Raw genomic sequence first — 22,451 nt, forward strand, 5'->3', positions numbered from 1 at the left:
GCACAAATTGTATACATACTGTAAACACATATTTTAGTGTCTGTATTAGGAATCACGACTGTACGAAGCTTTCCCGTGAGATTCGTTCAAAAACTAGTGACTACGTAATCCCGCCGAGTAGTTTGCACTCCATTGGCAGATAGCATGTTTACTTTAAAACGCCTTGATATTTGACAGAAATGTAAGACTTTTGTAATGTTAGTTGACGAGCTGCAGAAGTTTATCTGTAGTTTATAAATAAAGACGAAATACTGTAGAAGTTTATTTGCGAGGAACTGGTGTATAATCCCTTGGGTCGAGTCGAGTACACAACTTCTTCTTGTTGTACCACACTTCACAAATACGATTTTTCCATATTTTGTTCATTATTTTTTTCTCCGAATGCAAGCATTCTGTTGTTTAGTACCTCGTTAATTGTACACAATGATCACGTCTAATAAGTACATTTGCTATTGAGGTGTGTATATTTTGTGGGTCACAGTCAACTTGAAAATTTGCTTCAAATATTTTGCAAAAACGTTGAAAGATTTGTATCTCAAATTTGACCCGACATATATTTCATTTATCTCGTTAACCTCTAGGTTTGACAAGGTCACAGAAGTTACAGTTGTCTGTTATTACCCCGGGTATATAAGACTTGATTCTGGTTCAAACAATTTCAGACAGGCTTATATATCGTTTACAGATTCCATGTTCCCAAAGTGATGTAGACAATTGTTGTTGATGGTGCAGGGAGAAATTCTGCATACAAATACAGCGTTCATATTAATGGCGCCCTCTAATTTACTTAGTGAGTTTCATGCCACGTGCATTGTTATTGGTGTTATCCAAGATTTTGTAAAATATGCGCGAATGTTTCTTTTAAAATTTCAGACCAAACACAAATGTCGCCAAGGGAGAATAACGCCGGCCTGAAAGTCCAGTAGAAAATACCAGGAGCACTTCCTCTGAGTGTTCTGGAATGAGTTGGCGGTGAATATCCCAGATACTAGTATGTAACGCACAATACAATAGCGCGACGCCACGATTGTGGTATAGAAGGAGCTAACACGGCGGGACATCGGGGGATTGTTTCGGGCTACGTCCACACAACACCCCATTTACCGTGATGTTTCCCACAATTAGTTAAACTATAATTAAAATTACATTCCTCTAAAAAACAATTGAGTTTGAATAAATAGTAAACAAATTGCATTCCTATAAAGGATTAGAATTAAATAAATTGTAATAAAATTGCATTTTTATATAGAATCGTAATTCATTTGAGTTTAATTAATACATGTATTTCTTTTTAATAAGATCAGAAATCAAAAATCACAAATTTAGTAGAGGCCTTTATAAGGGACTGATTTTATTGTCGGCATTTGAGAAATTTGCAAAAACGTTTGTCATCGAAAACTCCCAAAAGTTTTATAAGGGAAGTAGAATACAAGCAAGCATGACTGAGTAGTAGCCAAACAACCGATGCCATTGGACACACGCGTGATATGCGTGTGTTTGGCGGGGTGATCGAATAATGAACTGTGTAAACATGTAGTCCCGATTAAATAAGATTATCAACGTTCGCCACATTTTTCCATAAAAAAATTGAATATAGTGGTTTGAGCAATAGTGAAACGCGTACAGTTCAGTTCATAAAATTGAAATTCAGCATCGAGCCAAAAACGGTCACTCGGTGTTGTGTTACGGTGATATTGCGTTACGTATGTGCCGTACTGAGTGCCAGACGTCACCATTTGTATTATATATTATTACCTTATTACGTTATTGTTTTCAAACGTATTTGGTGTCATGCCAAGTATGCTGACCAATCAAGGTCAGAATTAGATTGTTTTTGAAGAAGAATCCAATTTATTAAAAACAATGTACAACCAGAACCGTGAATCACAAAAAAAATTGATACAAAAATAAAATGACACTCGGTTTAACAATTTGTACACTATTACTCAATAAACTGGTAGGGCATATTTACTGCCGTATTCGCCTACATGTATATATAAGCTTTCATAGTAGCAGGCGAAACAGTTTACTAATAAAGCTGATAAAACTTCAAAAAATATCTCTTCTATCTTCTACGTGCTGTTTTGCATGTACGACTCGTGTTGGCGGGCTTTAAAAGTGCAAATCGCAGTCATATCACGGTATGAACTCAGGGCGTGACCTGGTGTACGCGAGACTTTTGTTTACCGTGACCTCCGTGACAAGACTAAACCATGGAATGTACCAAACCCCAACGCATTCTACTGAATTAAACACCATGATATGCCATGTTTATTGTAAATTGCAGAGAATAATAATGGCGAATAAGCCAAACAACTATTCTGGTTATGGTTCCTTTCTGTCACAGCAGCATTTCATTCATCCCATGACTGAACCCCCGAAAAAAGAAGGCCCTGATGAAGATGTGGCCTTCAGACTACTTTAAACTGATATAAATAAAGACGAAATGAAAAAACAACAACAAAGGTTGTCACAAAACCATTCAGTGTCCCGATATCTGTGTATTTGCGATCAACATGTTGTTCCCGTCATAATAACAAATAAAACCAAATTTATTTTAATAATGAGAAAAATAGTATACGAATTGTTGATGTATCTTTGGTGGAATCTGTTTATTGCTATCTGAGATAATAATAATAATAATAATAATAATAATAATAATAATAATAATAATAATAATAATAATAATAATAATAATAATAATAATAATAATAATAATAATAATAATAATAATAATAATAATAATAATAATAATAATAATGCCTTTATTGAAATCACATCCTGTTCAGGATCTGGATTTTTAAAAAACAATAAAGTTTCAAATACATACAGAATGGCAAGACGAAAAATACAAATGAAGACATAGTGAAAACATAATAAAATAAAATAAAAACGGAGAAAAAGGAATGGTTAGAAAAACAAAACAGAAAAGGTATCTTAATAAGTTATATCAATTATAAAGCAGCTGGTATTTTTTGTTTATGAGTGTCATTTCTTAAATTGAAGCACTCAAAGATATATTTTGCCAAATGAATTAGTGATTGTTTATCTTTTGTTTTTAGAATGTCTACAATGTTTTCAATATCAGATTTGTCAATTGTTGTAATGACCTTTGTGGTATGGAGGAACTTGTTTCTTAAATCAGCATAGAGAGAACATTTTAATAGAAAATGGCTTTCATCTTCTACTTGTTTTTTCTGACAGTCGTGGCATTTTCTCTCTTCTACTGTTTGGTTGATGTATTTTCCTGCCTCAATCTGCAATGTGTGCGCACTGATCCTTAGCTTAGTTAGAGCAGATCTGTGCGATGGGTTTTTAACATCTTTCAGATATTTTTCAAAATCGAAATTATGTTTTATCATTCTATAAGTTCTTAATTTATTTTTGCGATTTCATTATATAGTGTCTCTTTAAAATGATTTTTGAACATTGATTTTACATTGATTTTTAGTATAACATACCAGTAGTTACTCGACTTGACACGTACGAACGACGACAAAGCGCGCAGTTGCGTCAGCATTTCGAGTGAGGGCACTTAACTGTTATCACAATAACTATTTCTAGGAAAAATCCGCGTTAACAAATCCGGGTTCAGGTACAAAATGTGTCATAAAGGACCCTGATCCCGCACGGGGAAATACCCGAATGCCGGGGAAATATAGCTACCAGATGTTGTGTAAACTTAGCCAGGTTTTTTGTTTATGGTGTTTTTTTCTTGGTCTTACCTGATAGTAAAATAAGATTTGAATAAATGGTACTGTTAATTCAAGGTACATGCGCATTCACGTATTTCGTTCTTTCAACTCGTTCTTTCATTAATATTCTCAATAAAAGTTGACTAATATATATATATATATTCAGTTCATATATTTCAGTTCAGTGTTACATTACATTACTATTATATAGCATTGCGTTACGTTTCGTTACGTTACATCACAATACGTTATAATATATAATACAGGAATATATCTGCATAGTGACAGTCTTTCTTATATTCTCGACATTATTTTGCCTATTATAAAATAGGTACCGACGACGATCTTCTGTTCGTACATAATCCCGTCGATGTTTCTAGCATATTTACTTATTAGGTTCGACGCTGACGTCACACACATGTTAACACGCGTACTCGAGCACGTTCTTTTGGCGTGCTCCACTTTCTATGCTAACCGATAATAACACATTCCGATTGGTTGGATTCACTGCAGAACCCCATCTATTAAACGTACTGTGGTGTTACATGTAACACGCCTTCTGATTGGAACAAAATGTATGACTGTCAGTTGAAGGAAATATGAGTTTATTAACATAATGTTCATCTAGCCGCCCGCATGTTGTATAAAATTTCAGTTTATTTTACAGGACTGCTATTACCAGTCAGTTCAAAATAATAAAGTGAATACAGAACAATGCTAATTAGATTTTACCGTGAACATGACGTGTTTTAGATTAGCCAATAGCAAGCGTCAGCATATTACGTATTTCATCTCCAGCCCCATTGGTTCCCGTTTACGAGGAGTCATAAGGTCATAGGTTGAAAACATATATCGACATTCTCCTCGCCTCGTGAATCGAACTTGCAGAAGATAGAAGTAGAACGTATACAGAGAAGGATATGGGTAAAACTGGGCAAACATTTAACGCCCGAACAGACATTTATGTAAAGAGGACTGTTATGAACTGTGAAAAGTGGAGTTAGTGTTTTTATTTAGCTTTTTTAGTTTATTTATTGCACATCAAAATATAAGCACAATGTGGCATGGAAAAATGTACCGCGACCTTTTTAGCTCCAGTCTGCGTGTGCTGCACAATATTAATTCGACTGCCGAAAAAGGAGCAGTCGCCACAGCTTTGTCTGTCACAAGAACATTTACTTCTCTAGAACAAGCCGATGCAAGAGAGAGAAACCGATCAGTTACGTCGTTCTACAATCAACCAGCAATTGACGCCGCGGCAGATAAGGTAAGATTGTTGTTTTCTGAAACGATAGTTTGAGTACTGGTCCGTCGATTCTCTAAATCGTTCACTTACACTCAACGCTATTTGTTGTGGTAAATTTGAGAGAATTTGTCTAAACGACCGATTTATTATTAATAATGTCTTACTCTGACAGTCTGTGATCATTTCGTATCCATATTTCTCAATGTGTGTTGGCGTGATTACATCATCCAGTCTCACTAAATAATGCAATATTCCCTCATTTTCAAGCAGATTTCGAACAACAACATACTACATTAAGCCCGATCAGTTCAAATATGAAGTCTTTGCTTCATTGTCATATTTAAATTTAACAGTGATGTTTTGAAGTGATGGCCACAACAACAACTAATACTTTTTTGTGTCATCTTTTGTGTTTGTCGATGGCCTTGTTTGAATCATTCAATCATTTCTGTTCAACCCCCCCCCCCTCTGTGATGGAAGGGGCTCTATTCAGATATAATTTAAAAAAAAAAGACATAAATTATTATAAAATGTATTTTTGTCTCTGTATTCCATAATGATATAAATAAAACGCATGACAAAGGAGAAACAAATATTTCTTTAAATAATTTTATAAAATGTATACTACAATAGAGACTAAGAATGTAAATTTCCCTGCTTTTTAATGTGAATTGAGTTTGACCCCCTTGATCAACTAAGAACAGGAACGAGGTCAGGTTAAGCAGTATGGCTTGTTTATTCCTATTCACTTCTCCCATCTGCATCTGATTGGATGAAACATGTATGACCTTGTTGACATACTTGAGTGCACAGCACATCACCTGATAAAATTATTCAAATTGAGCTGAGCTCATTAAATATGTGCTATTGTTTGTTAATCAGCACTGAAAATAGGCCTGTTCCTTTTCCTGAATTCCTGAACAGCTGTTTTTAAAATGAATTATTTCTATCAAATTTAAACATGTTTTTCTCAGTCCATCAGTGTGCATGAGCTGAATGCATGATATGATTCATCCTCAGTGGGCAGACTTGTTGTTTGTTTTGTTATCTGATATATTTGTTTTTTGTATAAGAGTACTCATAAATGATACTACAAACTGTTTTTGTTGCTAATATAGTACAAAATGTATACAAATGTTAAATTTTGTTTGCTGTGTTATATTTTTCCCTATTTTGCTGGTGTACTGTAGACCCCAGTAAGGGACGACCTCAAAAGATCGATGTCGGATAAAAAACTTATTTCCTTTAGTTTGGGGGTGGGGGGTTTTGACCTCAAAAAGTTTCCATCCTACAAAAACGATTTTATTTTTTAATGAAGTCAAAAAAATCTTGGAGTATTTGTAGTTCGTTTTTTTCTATCCAATCATGGACAGAAATAACCAGAAAAAAAACAACAGAAAAATGGTTTGGTTCGAGTGTAAATCTGTGCGTCAAATGAGGTGCATTTGTAAAATCTGTTTACACCCACCCGACAACCAACTGCTATGCAATACTACTGTCCGATTATCAATTTGTATTTAATGGTGAATGTAGTCTGACGCCATGACCAATATTTATCAATTAAGTTTCAGTGGGGTAGGGGGGTTTAGAAAAAAACTAAAGGAATTAAGTTTTGTATCCGACATCGATCTTGTGACGTCGTCCCTAAACTAAATACTGTTAAGCTTGGTAAATTATCATCAGTATTTATTAATTTTCCCTTATTTGATATTTTGAATATACATGTATTTGATTTGCTGGTGGAACGATGAGTTCTATTGTACATCATGTGCATGTGAAATTAAATCTCTGTGAATAATTAATGAATTTACTGTCACCTGCATAATAATGTACATATCTCTACTATGCAAGATATTAAATACAGAACCATTTACTACCGTAATGCATATTACTTTAGTTGATATCACATACTTGCTACCATAGTTGAGAATGATATCTAGAGCTTCCTCGGTAATAATTCAATAACTACAAGCAGTGACAGTCTTGGGCCACATTGATTTGCTGTGGTGGACAAGCTCATGGATTTGTCTTCATAATCATTAATGGCTGACAAAACAGTTTTAAAGCGAGAGGGTCGTCACCTATGCATGCATGGGAATTGAGTCCCAAGTGATGATAACAACACTCGCTAAGATCGCAAAGGCTTGTGGGTAGATGCTTGTTAGTAAACAATGACACACTATGGCCCCCTGACACATGCGTAGGTGGCGACTCCCTCGCTTTAAGGTAGAAACCTACTCATGATTTCAAAAACCCAGAATTTCTTAATTTTTTAATATATTGTACTTCCAGGCAATATAAGAATATTGACTTTGAAAAAAATGGGGGTCACCAGGTTAATTTTCTAGAAAATCATGGTTGTATTTTAGTGGATAGCGGCCATTTTGGCAGTATTATAGAGCTTTTACCATAGGTTCCTATGGCAGAGATATTATGCCATATCTCAAATTGTAGGCTGGTGACATAGGCTGAAAAAATAATATATTGTTAATGATGGCCTACTTTTTGTTTTCCTGAATTTTTTCAAAAATCTGGGTTTTAAAAAGTGTTGAAAAATTTGTGTTTTTTGTTTAACATTGGGCTCTATGAAATTGTTCTAAAAATAGCTATTTTTACAAAAATGTAGTACAAGTTTCTCAAAATACGTCACTGTAACACACAATAGAATGTTATTTTATGGTGCCATGGGACAATAGTTTCATGATTTTACATAATAAACCAATGAACACTGTCATGTGATTTATGACAAAATTTCTCAAAAAATATTAGTAGGCTTCTACCTTAACATGTTTCTTGAAGATTGCAACCAATACCACAAATAGGAAGATTGCATAGATCATGCTTGCCAAGGATCTAATCCTTTTTAGCTTGCCCGTAATGTTAACGAAGAAAAAAGTTATATAAGGGGCAAATGTTTGTATAGTTATTGTCATCCTCGTCGTTAACTTGATTTCTTGTGGTTACAATAACTCAGACAATTCTTATCCGATCATCTTCAAATTCATATTAGTCTGTATAAATCTTAGCCACTGTGAAACAATTTGTATGTGATCATTTTCAAACTTGCGAACATCAATCACTACAACGTATCAACTAAATAAAATTTTCTGTGACTAGCATGTCTAATTTTCAATATACTGTGGAATACTTTATTTTTGCTGGAATTTATTTTTGCTGAAAAGGCTTTTTGGGCGTTTTGCTTGGAAATTTTTTTCACTGATTTTTGATGAGTTTAATGTGAAATATAGGAAAAAAAGTACATTCGCTGGATTTTATTTTCACGTAATCACCCCTTCAGCGAAAATAGCGAAAATAAAGTATTCTACAGTATACATGACAATTTTGCTTAAAATGAAACATTTGTTTGACATAGAAATAACTGCAGAAAATGCAGGCGTTTACACTGCTGATAATGACGCCACTAGTATACTCTCCAAGATCTGATAATTTTATTATAAATAAATCATTTTCCCCTCTAAACAATCTTTCTGGCCAGTATTTGCCTTTAAATTTTTAGCATGCATGTATGTTATCGTTGCATAGGACTCAATTCCTATGTCTGTGCAGTTCTGCCTCAACATGTAAACTCTTAATTTGAATAGTCTATATTAGCGATCTAAAGTAACACTGAGTTAATATTTTTTTGTTTTTTAGCCCGCTGTTCGCCTGTCGCCGACTACTTTACTCTATTCTGGGAAGTCTCCTGATGGCAATCATATTCTGGTGAGTACCGTACTTGTATTATAATGATTTGTCTATTATCTGGGACGTCTTCTGTATTATATTCTGCTTATTTGTGACACCCTCCCAGGCCACTGAGATCACCAGTGTGGGATCAAATTGATACACTGTGTATATATGAAACTGTTTTGTAAAATGTTCTCTGATTTGATAACAGTGAGATTGACAGGCACCCCAAGAATACTGTTCAAGGGCATGATTCGTAATAAACAAGCTTGAACTACAATGTGAGCAGGGCGTTGTGAAACGCACTGTTAATAGAAATAGCTTATGCCACACCACTGAGAATACAGACATTGACAGATTAGATGAATGAACACTGCTTTGCGTTAATATCATTATACAACTTTGCAAAACCCCTCAGTATCATACTTTTAAAAAAAGTGGATGACTTTCCTTCAAAAGATGTGAATCATTGGCCGTAAACTCGCCACAGAGTTTGTGTCTGTAGCATAGGCATCATCACGTACCCTTGCAGAAATCACATCTATTCTTTTTAAACAGTTGAGAACCAAAAATTCATTGTTTATTGTATGTGTAGATGCTCCAATAGAAGTCGCATCATATCTGTTGCATTGTACCATTTTAATAGAAGTCACAGCCTTAGCTTGTTTTTCCCCGTTTAATAACCCACTTTGAGTTGATGTGAGAAAAATCCCATGCACAAAAAGCTTGAGATAAGATTCTGAGATTAAAAAGTATGAACAATTTCATCCCTACCTCTTGTGGGTGTGAGATTCTATTAATCTCTACATCCATAATGGTAGAATACACACAATAAATAACAAGTTATGACATTCAGACCGTGAGAATATGGACATTCTTGGAACATGTTTAGATTTGTTGTAAAAGCCATCCTTGTTAGGAAAATGTTGCACAGCAATAATGTTCATTTTGAATGCAGCAGCAATGTAGCATGCAATGGGGAAATGAACATCACTGAATGTTGATGCTAGTGCAAGTAACATGGAATATGTGAATCGCGTAAAATGTTACGATGTTATGTAATGTCATGGCTACAAGCAATAAAGTTTATATTTTAATAATATACTGGCAGAACCTTCTACTTAAGTCGAGGATGGATTAAATTTTATTTTATTCATTTTATTACTTTGCCCGTCTTTAAAGGACATTCGGTAGACTGATTCCCCACTGTTTGTTCAACCCCAAAACTTGTTTGTATTCAAAATTAATTATGACAATGCATATTTATATTGAAACAAAATATGTTAAAGGGAATTATATTATATAACAAAAGGCAAGGTCACCAGAGTTCAACTATGTTTTTTGAAGGAATCTTCATCTTTGCCAGCCAGATAGGGTCATTGTCTGGTTCGTTGAGTGAATTAATTATTCAAAACTCTGTTTGGTCTTTTTTTTCAAAAGAATATATTAGTATTTTTTGTCATAAGAAAACATATTATTACAATAGTGTAGAGGTATTAGTGAGAATAAATAATTTGCTCCTGTAGCGGAGGTTCATGCTCTCAGGGTTACGTTCTATTTAACTTTGTCAACTGTTAATTATTTTTGTTCTTGGTGCTATAGGCCATTGCACTGCGCATGCTCAGTCACTGGTTGGCAAGAAACACTCAGATAAAATAATGACATTGTTCAATTTGCAACTTGAAACAGGAATTCAGTTGGCTACTTTCCAGTTTGCTCATGAAAACATGCAGCGATGGCATGCAAAATTTAGGCTTAGTCAGGTTTTTGCAAAAAAAAAGTATAAATAAACAAGGGCGGTACCCTGCTTTTGAATTCACCACAGGATTGAGTCCATGTAAAATGTTATTCATAGTAGTACAGGTAGAACAAATAGTTATTCTATAAATTAAAAAAAATTTATGCATAGAATTAATTGTGTTGTTCATTAAATTACTGATTGTGTGCCTTTACTAATTCTGACTTTTATTCTGTGATCTGTCAGGAAGAGAAATCTTCTATAAATAAACCCAACCATTTTTACTCTAATAGTTCGATCAAATGATATCTTGTTGTTTTCATTCAAAATGTCTATGCTGTCAGGCTATAGCCAGTGCCTGTCCAAAAACTGTATTGAAATGAATATTGCTGGTTGGTATGTTGTCGTCACAGACTTTAATTTTTGTTGTTGACTTTTTATGTTTGTTTTTTTCGTAAAATCACATGAAATTTTCAATCTGAATTGGACAGGTAGATTGTCAAGTAAAATGTTGTTAAAATACTGGCAACTGTACTATCGGTATTCTGATTAGCTGTATGTGGTGAAATTATTAAACGTACTGTACTTCCTGGTCATAAGCCTCTTCCTTTAGTATAAGCCCATCCTGTATTTTTAGACATTTAACGAGTTCAGGGCATCCCTGGTTATACTCCTCGTTTTTTTTTTTTTTTTACCAGACGCTGGCAATGGATTCACAGCAACTCTTCGGAAGTATTAGTGTAGAAAACTTGCTCACTCATTCCCTGACAACTCTTGGTTTTGACAAAGCAAATTTGACACAATTTTGCATAATTGTCAGTCCTGTAAATCCTCATAAATTTATTTAAAATTTTATTTTTTTTTAGAGATGACGAGCATTTGATGGTGACAGAATGAGGGGGTGATATTCAAATTGTAGATTCTCTGCTTTGGTCAAAAGTCAAAGAAATTGGCAAATTAGTGAGCAAGTTTGCTAACATAATACCTCCTTCTGTGGCTTGCGTTTATTGCATGAAAATTAGTGGTTGGTAAAGTAGGTCTTTTTGGAGTGTATGTTGGCGAAAATGTGATCATCATTTGACACTATTGTGAATCACTATTTTTTTCTTCAAATGTTGCCATTTTTGTGTGAAAATCAGTACCAACTGGTCATATTTTAACATTGTGGTAATTCACTACTGCACTGTGTTTAAAAATGTCATTGTCGCTATTGGGAAATTCAGAGAATTACATCAATTTGACAAAGCATTCTGATTGGTTAATAATTTACTTGTACAAAACAACAAAAACACCATGGCTTTGCATCAAGATTGTGTGTCCAATTAAAACCATTCAACAGCAAAGATGAAGATTTGACTTTGACTGTTTTCCCAACAAATTTAACTGTTTCACCATCAGACTCACCCAAATTTTTCTGCACTATTTTCTTGTATTCTTCAATATTTCTAGAAATGAACCCTAATTTTAGAACCAACTAACAGCAATTTTTACTCAAACAATTTGGCTATTTTTGTCCCAATCTTCTGACGGAAAGTACAGACTGTAAACAAGAATTTATAAATGTGAATTTAAGATGAAAAAAGGGAACTGTTGGCGAAAGGTTTAATAAATAGATAAAATGAGTCTAACTGATACTCGTAGCATGTAATTTTCAAATTGGTAGTACAGTCATATTACTGGCTGTGCATCTTTTGCATATAACACTGCATATGTCTTGCATCTAGAATACAGTTATGAAGGTTATAACAAGCCTTTACACAATTAGTTTGTAACCACACCTAGTTTGTTTCCTGTTTTACATTTACCTATTCAGTTGACCGATGTTGGTGACTCGAACTTTCACTGACCTCAATTTCACTCTTGAACTTTTAAACCCTACACATAAGTGTGTCACAAATATATCTTAAGAAAATGTGATAAAATTGCAGGAGTTAAAATAATGTAGCTTGGTGTGAATTGTCGGTATCATATTTAGGCCATTGAACCGAAAATTAAAGAATCTCAGGTAACTCATACTGAACCAAGCCAAAATTACTTTTGTATTATTGGAATTAGTGTTGTAAACAGCAAGAAGGTTCATGATTTATGGGATGGGATGTGACCTCTGATTACAGCTGTAAAGGTCATTTGGCTTGTGTATTTTATTGAGGTACAGTGAATTATGGGGAAAAATAGAAAATTATCCCACAGAAAAAAGACAGTTCTAAATTGAATGTCAGTTTTTCTTGAAATTGTTAATCTTACCAACCATCTATAAATTTTGTTCATTTTGAAATACAAAAAAATACTTTGACTGGGAGGAGCAATGCAAAAACAAAAATTACCTGCAAAATAACCAGTAACAATGAGGGTATAAAAAAAAAAGATGCATCATTTAATTTAATAAAAATACTATCAATTATGTTTTACTGGGTTTTAATTCCGCTATCTTCCCTGATATTGTAAAGTGAAATCGCAGAATTACAGTAAAACTACTGGTTTAATAAATATACACTGGTTCTGTCAATATCATACTACCAACAGTTTTTGTTATTGACTCAAGGTTGTTTTGATATACTGGCTGATGCAATAACTGATTAACATAATATATTAATTTATTCAAAGGTCAAAATTAATATATTACCTGATTAAACAAGTGAATAAGGCGATGACTTTAGAGGATTACCAGAGTAAATTCTAAATAAATTGACCTGGATATTCATATATAAAATAATTAATTAATTACTATATTTATTTACATTTATTTTATTATGTGCATTGACAGAAGATAAATCGTTATTTTCAATATGGTAGATTGATTATTTTTTTTACTATTAATAATTTTTATATTCCAATCTGTATTTTAAAAATTGTTGTACTGGATTAGAAACACACACACAAGTATATGTACTCTTTTTTTTTTTTTTTACCCTTCCTCTGTGCTTTTGTGCTATGGATGTAGTGTAATCAAATAATAATATAATAATAATATTTTTTTTCTTATCACAGAGAAGTGCCCAGTATTTGCATAAAGAGTTACCAGTGCGTGTTGCTCACCGCATCGTAGCATTTCGTGGTTTGCCATTTATCGTAGGCTGCAATCCAACTATTTTACAGGTTCATGAGCTGTACATTAGAGCATTCCACCTCACCTCTGAGTTTCCTCCAGTAAGTCTCTTTTTAAGATTTGTTCAGCATTATAAAATAACTCCAGCTGTCAGTGTTTGTTGGATTAATAATTGCGTGTTTGGAAATGTACTCTTGATTGCTGCATTTTTAAATCCATGAAAATTTCTAAAAGGTTTTGGTATCATGTTCCATGTAAATCAACTTAAATTCTGAATCACCTTGCATAGCTATGGAGATGCTATGTGAGGGCATTAAATCATTGGGTGTCGGATGGACATGCCTAACTAGTGAAAAACTTGATGTTAACATACTCCCCAATGAACCTATACATGATTCGATTAAGAGGTCATGTATTTGACCTAAATACATAAATTGATGTGCCTCTAAAACATGTTGACCAATCGGAGTTGGTGCAGCGTATGGCAATGGATGTAAACAAAATTGAAAGATGTTGCATTGCCAAAGAGGGCACACACGCTTTCATACTCGCTCACTGAGCAGGATCTGCCAAAGTATAGTGGTGAGCTGATGGCCAAATAAGTGAAGATGGTTGCAACCAAGAAACTGGCAGGTTTTAAATTCCTAAAAGACTGCTGTTATGAATTATACACCCCCTACTAATTTTAGATAAACAGTAGAGCCTAATTAGTCCCCGTTCGGACGAAGTCCGTAAACAGGGACTTATAATTCGGTCTCCGTCCGTCTGTGCGTCCGTCCGTGCGTCCGTCTGGAGTCATATCTCAGAATCCCTTGGACCGATTCTTTGCATGTGCCTAGTACTTTATGTGGGACATATGCACATGCAGTGGTTTAGCTATTCGATTCAAAATGGCCGACTGGCAGCCATCTTGTTTTTTCAAAATGTTGTATTTTGGACATGCTTTGTCAGTTTTCATTCAAACTTGGTACATAGATTATACATGTTAGGATACATGTCCATGATGATTTATTTCTCAATTGGATCAAAGATGGCCGACTGGCAGCCATCTTGTTTTTTGAAAATGTCTCATTTTGGACATGCTTTGTCAGTTTTCATTCAAATTTAGTACATAGATCATACATGTTAGTATACATGTCCCCGACCGTCCGTAAGTTCCTGAGTCTCTCCGTCCGTGTGTCCATCTGTCCGTGCGTCAGTCTGTCCAACGTCATATTTCAGAATCCTGTGGACTGATTCTGTTCATTCTTTGCATGTGCCTAGTACCTTATGTGGGACATATGCACATGCAGTGGTTTAGCGATTGGATTCAAAATGGCCGACTGGCAGCCATCTTGTTTTTTGAAAATGTTGTATTTTGGACATGCTTTGTCAGTTGTCATTCAAACTTGGTACATAAATTATACATGTTAGGATACATGTCCATAACGATTTATTTCGCAATTGGATCAAAGATGGTCGACTGGCAGGCATCTTGTTTTTGTTTTTTTATGCGGTATCTTGAACGTGCTCTGTCAGTTTTCATTCAAATTTGGCACATACATGTACTTTATACATGTTAGGATGCATGTCCATGACAATTTGTTTCAAAATCTGGTCAAGGATGGCCGATTGACAGCCATCTGACTTTTTGACCTTACTACTATATTTCCACAATTTATGTACCATTTTCATTCGTATTTGGCACATACATCATACATATCAGTGTGTTTCATAATCAGATCAAAGATGGCCGAATAATGGCTGTTTTTATTTTGGCCATATTACTATGACACGAAACACGTGTTTTGATGTAAATAAACAATCTGTTGTACACGCCACTTGGAACTCAAGTTTCAAGGACACGCTCGCGACAACCCCTGCTTTAATATGACGAGCACAAAGAGAACTTAACGGGGACTGTGTCATTTTCAATGACTTGTTATAATAACAAGGAATACTATATCTGCGATGAGTACATTTTATCGTTATGCAAATGAACTTTAGCTATACTATTTTTCTGTGGAGAACACTAATTTGGTCTAACGCCACACAGTGCGGTTACAATTGGTCAGCAGTCAGCCAGCCTGTTATTCCGAGTAGTAGCTATATAATGAATTTTGCACTATACTCCTGACAGATTAGAGATTTTGAAGATGAGCAGAAATACAGTCAGATGGTACGAGGATTGCTTGATGATCACAAAGATGTTGTTACAATGCTGGCGGAGGGCTTCAAAGAAAGCAGAAGGCATATTAAGGTAAAATGGCCCACCTTTCCATAACTCTGAAATCTTCACTGACATACCAAAATCAATTGGAGTGTAACCGTGGTATGTCATTATACGTAGGTCTATTGAGTCTGTTGGCATAATTACAAATCCATTTTTAGCTCCGCTGTCGACTTTGTCGAGCGGAGCTTATCATATGAGTGATTGTCCGTCGTCGTCCGTCGTCGTCGTCCGTCGTCGTCGTCCGTCGTCCGTCGTCCGTGTCAATGTTTTACTTTTTCGACTTCTTCTTGAAAACTACAAGCCTAAATGCTTTGATACTTGGTGTATATGTACCTTGGGTAGACCTCTCTTAGGTTTGTTCATTTCATGTTGATATCTTTAATTCTCTAATTTTGGTGAATATTTTTGTCATTTTTGGTAAAAACTGATATTTTCGACTTCTTGTTAAAAACCGCAAGTGCAATTGCTTTGACATTACATATATAGGTACTACATGTGGACCTCTCTCAGATTTGTTCATTTTGTAATGATATCTTTAATTCTCTAATTTTGGTGAATATTTTTGTCATTTTTGGTAAAAACTGATATTTTCGACTTCTTGTTAAAAACCACAAGTGCAATTGCTTTGATATTACATATATAGGTACTACATGTGGACCTCTCTCAGATTTGTTCATTTTGTAATGATATCTTTAATTCTCTAATTTTGGTGAATATTTTTGTCATTTTTGGTAAAAACTGATATTTTCGACTTCTTGTAAAAAACCGCAAGTGCAAATGCTTTGATATTACATATATAGGTACTACATGTGGACCTCTCTCAGATTTGTTCATTTTGTAATGATATCTTTAATTCTCTATTTTTGGTGAATATTTTTGTCAATTTTTGGTGAAAAGTGATATTTTCGACTTCTTGTTAAAAACCGCAAGTCCAATTGCTTTGATACTACATATATAGGTACTACATGTGGACCTCTCTCAGATTTGTTTATTTCGTGATGATATCTTCAATTCTCTAATTTTGGTGAATATTTTTGTCATTTTTGGTAAAAAGTGATATTTTTGACTTCTTGTTAAAAACCGCAAGTCTGATTGCTTTGATATTACATATATAGGTACTACATGTGGACCTCTCTCAGATTTGTTCATTTTGTGATGATATCTTCAATTCTCTAATTTTGGTGAATATTTTTGTCATTTTTGGTAAAAAGTGATATTTTCGACTTCTTGTTGAAAACTGTAAGTCCGATTGCTTTGATACTATTCATATTGTTCATTTTCTAATGATGTCTTCAGTTCTTTAATTGAAATGTGCATTGCTAACAGCGGAGCTATCTCAGCCGATAGGCTGCTTGTTCTAAACTATGAATGCGTGTTGTAATTTCAGGATGAGCAACTGGTACGGCGCTTTCTGGACAACACGCTTACTTCTCGTCTGGCGCTGCGAATGCTTGCTGAACATCACTTAGCATTGAAGATAGAAAGGGTAGGACATTTATTCACACTTCTCTGCATGTGTTAAATTCTTGTGCATACTAGTAAGGGACAAATGAGACTGGGTTTGTTTTGTTTTGATTGATCGATCGATCAATCAATACCCTCTGATATTGATGCCGGACAAGTTTGGTCAATACCTGAAAAGCTAAAAAAAAAAATTGTTTGTCCAATGCATGCCCAGTTGTCAAGCGGCCCATAAAGGTAAGATAAAATTCTAAATGTTGGTGGAGAGTTCACAAGCACTGATGGTAGTTTTCCCCTTTCTGCTTACTTTCACAGGCTGAAAAGTAGAGGTGAGGACCTCCGTGCCAATTAGGTCCATTATGGATGTACATTTCTACTAATTGGTTTGAGTGGCTGTAGACTTCACTAGGACACCTTTTCTCGCATACAATAGTGCACACACAACTGCATTCATACACACACACACTACTAATATACACCTACAGTATTTAATACAAGGCTGCTTCTTTTCTTCTCCCATCTCCTGTGTTGTTTTTTGTTGTTTCTACCTTGCAGACCATGCTAACTTGGCAGACACTGTTACACAGATTCTGACATCTCGGTTAGCCATGCAGGTTATGCACGCATGTTGTGAAGACTGGCTAGCTGAGAGTCAGTATGACATATTTACACACGTTTGAGGCTTCTGAGTTTGTCTGTCTTTGGACTTGAATGGGTATATTGCAATTGCTATAGGAGTGAAGTCATTTTAAATCGTACACGCGTATCTGGAGTTATGTTTATGTCTAGTGCCAATGGGAGGACCTTTCCATATTGACCATTTACCTTCAGTATTCACGCTAGTGAGCTCATTAAATACATCAATGTAGGTCATGTCAGCTGTTCTATCAATTCCCCTGCCAAAGATGCTCTTCAAGTCCTTGACCCTGACAAACTTAGAAATCTCTGCTTTCAGGTATATGATATCAATGGTGATATTAATGCATATGATGATACCGCTTTTAATGAGAACTGTATCGTGAGAAGGAGTTAGTTTATTATGACTGGAAGAAAGAATAGAATGACAATATTGCAGTATGAGACACTGTTTTGCTGATGATATACCTGTATTACTCGATGTAGCCATTGCTTCCCCATTGCCAACACTTTGTGTAATGTAGCTATATTGTTACCAAAACTGTGTCTCATATTGCCATTCCATTCTCTTGCAGCCACAGTAAACAATCGTGTTTGCTCTAATAGAAGTGAATCACTCACTTTGCCGATAGTGGAAACGTAACAAGTCTCTTCTGTTATATGTAAACTATCAGCTCATGTGAGCTCATGCATTTCTAATAGAGCAAATACAAAGTGATAAGTTATAAAACATGTTTGGTATTAGAATCACACCGTGATGCTATAACTCTTCATTGGCCAATTAACGTGTCTGGTCGTTGTATTTGCGTAAACATAGTTATGTAATAACATTTATATAAAAAACGGTTTTATTAATGGCTAAATAATTAAATGACACCTGTTCAACGTAACATTTCGCAGTCCTTTACAGGAGATTGTGTAATTGTTTCAGACTGTATTGTGTATGTTATTAAAACCCCCTTCCTTCCACAGCCTCATCATGTTGGTATTATAAATACACAAATGTCTCTGAGGAAGGTAGTGGATAACTGGGTGGACTTCTCACAGTAAGTACATCAATCTTGCTCTTGTACGTATTTCAAAATCACCCTTCACAATTCAAACTTGCATAATTCCCCCCCCCCCCCCGAGTTTATTTTAAAATGTTGATTAGCACCTGTGCACAATTTGAATGATGTCCTGAATTAACAAAGAAATTGTAGGGAAAAAAAACATGAAAATGCATCGCTGTGGCGGTAAAAAAACTGAATTTGTGAAACATTGTGTTGCCAGACGTTGAGATCTTGTGTGCTTGTGGGTACATGAAACAAAGTTGGGTGGCACATTACTTTCAGTCTTTTCGGTTTGTTATCACATTCTGACAACAATGGCAACATTTTGTTATGCTCAAAAAACCATCATTGAAAAAAAAATGAAACTAAATTTAATTTTACATTTAAACAGGGCTTTAACTAGCATACTGAAATTAAACTATGCTTATGTTGAAAGCTGTAACAATTGTAATACTAGGTCCTATGAGGAAAAAAAAAATCAGTTGTCAGGTAGAGGGCGCTGTTCTATTTTGAATGTCAGTGTAATATTTTACCTAAATAATTCACATCAAGTCTTGTAGGATCAGCAACCAATCAGTACTCGTGCTTGATGAATCCTGTGATTTGTAATTAGTCAGATGTTGGAGGTGACACTAGCAGTTGTATATATTCATAGCAGTCAGATCATTCTAGCTTCAACTGATCTTGGTTGATACATATACATGCATTTCATTCATTTTGTTAATACCAACAGGAAATTGAGTGAATCAAAATATGGATATTTTCCGAATGTGAAACTGAAAGGTCACGTGAACGCAACGTTTCCATACATCCAGGTACCACTTGACTATATACTGCCAGAATTACTCAAAAATGCCATGAGGTAAGTCTATTCTTGTATGTTTACATTTGTACAAAAACCTTACGTTGATTTCAAGCTGTGCTTGTTATTTCCTGTAGTAATTTAGTTCAATATCTAGCAGGGATTTTCCCCTATGACATCATGCCCAATTTGATTCTCTCTGAATTGTAACGAGGACCGCCCACAATAAATTGTAATCGCCTAAGTGAATATTTACCCATATCTGTTATAATCTTGTAGGGCAACTATGGAGGCGAACTTGGATAATCCTAATAACGTACCGGATATAAGTTTAACTATTGCTAATAATGACAATGATTTCATTATAAGGTAAGTATCTACTAACGAGTATCGCCTTTCAGTTGGTGTATGGTGATTAATTTCTTGAGAGAGAAGAGAGAGAGTGTGTGTGTGGAGCGAGAGTTTAATTGTTTACAACCAAGGACAGAATAGAGTGAAAGATGCTTGCCAGGCATGCTCAACACTGCTGCATTCATTACACAGTGATTCCTATGATGCAGGTGATGCTGTCACCGAAATAGGACATGAAAATAAATAACAATACTGATAACATAATTATTACCAAGTAGTGTACATGCAATTTCTTTGCTATTATTGAATGAAAACAGTCAGGTGATGACAATATTCTATTTTTTCAGAATCTCTGACCGCGGTGGGGGAATTCCACACCCAGATGTTCATAAAGTGTTTCAGTATCATTATACCACTTCTGGTCGTGTCGATGACGACAGAGTCAGTCGGGGTATATTTGGTGAAATGATGAACTCTGACCAGCAAGGACCTGGTGGTGGACCCATGCATGGGTAAGTGTTGTTCATTCGACGTATTGAGTAGAATTATTAAGGAGTTTTAAATCGCTTTTACGTTTAGATTTGATGACAACTAAATGTTGTCACTTTGCCTCCAAGTGGCTAAGACTAATATCAAGCTATGTCAGTGGGAATTAATTTTTATTTCTGTGCTTGTATTGCAGCTTTGGCTTTGGACTACCAACAGCTGATGCCTATGCCAAATTTCTTGGCGGATCTTTGGAAATACAAAGTATGCAAGGCATTGGCAGTGATACGTATCTACGATTGCGGCATATTGATGGAAAGTTTGAAAGCTTTCGTATCTAAATTATTTAATTGCATTATCTTTTTCTGTCAGCTAACAGATTTCACATGTAATTTTGTTGCTGTAGTAGAAAGTATGTTGCTGTCAGTAGAAAGTATGAAGATAAGCAAAGAAAGATGATCAGCTTTCATTTAAGGAGGTTCAATACAGTTTAACTTTTTTGATGTGCGCACAATCTTAGACAATTTGAAGTAACTCTAATTTTCTCATTAAATCTATGTGTGTGAAACGAGTAAAAATTTCAATGATTTACTTGAGTATATGGCTGTTACAGATGCTACGTCACCTCTTCAAAGTGGTTGTGTAACAGTTTTTATGCGGGGAAAAATGATATCATACCTGTATTAAAATGTATCACTTTAAAAACATTGATGACCCGGTATTTTTTATTTGTCTCTACATGCCCCACCATTACCAAGAATTTCAGAAAAATTGCAATGTTTTTTTGTACATTTTTCTCAAAAATGAGGTTGTCAGTTTTTTTTTTTATTATTAAAAGAATAATATCTGTGTACCAAAAATGAGAAAATTTGCAATGTGATTGTGGAACTGTATTGATCCTCAAGAAATATCCAGAGAAAACTTGACAAGTTATTTGCTTTTTATAGCAGTGTAGTCATTCATGTGATTTTAATTGTTTAGTGCAGATTTCTATGATAAATGTGATGTAAAAAAAAAAAAAATATATCTCACATTGAGGTAAATTACCCAGGTGACGTGTCAAGCTCAATGAAACTTGATATATTGATAGGATTGTAAGGCAGTCTAGTGAAGTATGCATTTGCTAAAACTTGTTGTACAGAATCAATTGTAGTTTTACAATAGTTTCACAATTGTGTTTATCAAGTCCTTCTGTAGTTCTTTAATTGAAGTGTAGAGAGCAGAGGCTGAAACCTCGCGTGTAGACAAACCAGGAATCTGTACCTGTTGATACTTGTACACAAATATCAGTATAGATCTTTTCTTTCTATTAGTGTATTAGGTTTTTAAATCAATTATTTTTTTTTTGTCTTGTTACAATTGCATGTCAATACAAGAACAGGGTTTTAAAACTTGCAGCCATTGATTACTGCCCTCTAGTGGTGGTAAACTGATTTTGCAAAGTCACATCAGTGGCAAAACGTCTTATCATAAATTTTTCTTGTGGGCATAACCCCAAGAATATTTACCTATCGAACTTGTATAAGGTTGGCCTGTATAGATTATCATCTTACAAAAATTGTATTTTTAAAATGTATCTATTGGGAAACACTTTTGCTTTGCAAGGGAAAGATTGAAAGGCTACTCTTTCACTTTTTGTACGCTTATACCATATTAATTGGGACGTGCAGTGATTTCTAACAATCGAATCAGCTTGATTGGGAAATTGTGTTGAAGTACATAATAAATGTTGACTTTCTGAATTCAAGGGTCAGATCATTCAACTTTAATAGCATGGATAATGCACTATCACTCCTCAGTAACTTAATCTTTCTCAAAGGTAGCATTGACTTTCAAACTTAACAGAGTTCATGGAGGTAAAAGATCTTTTACCTCCATGCAGTGTGATGCTTCTTGGCCCTCTGCTGGCAGTTTTCCTTACTGACAGAGAATGGCTATGAGGACACCAACGGCCTGTTCTAGTAAACTCCTTTCCAAATGTTTACTAGAACCAAGAGTTCAGGTTTCTCCCAACCAATTCTTGATTGGTTAATGGCATT

The 22,451-nt window shown here is 34.8% G+C and overlaps 1 protein-coding gene across 1 annotated transcript; it reads left to right on the forward strand.

Annotated features, from left to right (window-relative positions):
• Window positions 1-4,530: 4,530 nt before the first annotated feature.
• LOC100369777 (branched-chain alpha-ketoacid dehydrogenase kinase-like) lies at window positions 4,531-22,154 on the forward strand. Its single transcript, XM_002736771.4, has 10 exons — window positions 4,531-4,962; window positions 8,596-8,664; window positions 13,355-13,513; window positions 15,532-15,651; window positions 17,012-17,110; window positions 18,694-18,767; window positions 19,507-19,635; window positions 19,855-19,944; window positions 20,274-20,438; window positions 20,609-22,154. The coding sequence occupies exons 1-10, from the start codon at window positions 4,753-4,755 to the stop codon at window positions 20,751-20,753; spliced, it is 1,260 nt and encodes a 419-aa protein (XP_002736817.1). The 5' UTR covers window positions 4,531-4,752; the 3' UTR covers window positions 20,754-22,154.
• The last annotated feature ends 297 nt before the right edge of the window (window positions 22,155-22,451 follow it).

Source organism: Saccoglossus kowalevskii, chromosome 16 (assembly GCF_978046115.1).
Source record: "Saccoglossus kowalevskii chromosome 16, keSacKowa6.1, whole genome shotgun sequence".
In the NCBI taxonomy this organism is placed as follows: domain Eukaryota; kingdom Metazoa; phylum Hemichordata; class Enteropneusta; family Harrimaniidae; genus Saccoglossus; species Saccoglossus kowalevskii.

What these genes read in the sequence shown, in the direction of transcription:
- LOC100369777 (XM_002736771.4), top strand. Translation starts at nt 4,753, where the DNA reads ATGTGGCATGGAAAAATGTACCGCGACCTTTTTAGCTCCAGTCTGCGT. An exon ending in AAAGCAGAAGGCATATTAAG is followed by an intron (nt 15,652 to 17,011) that starts GTAAAATGGCCC and finishes TTGTAATTTCAG; the next exon opens with GATGAGCAACTGGTACGGCG. An exon ending in TAGCATTGAAGATAGAAAGG is followed by an intron (nt 17,111 to 18,693) that starts GTAGGACATTTA and finishes TTCCTTCCACAG; the next exon opens with CCTCATCATGTTGGTATTAT.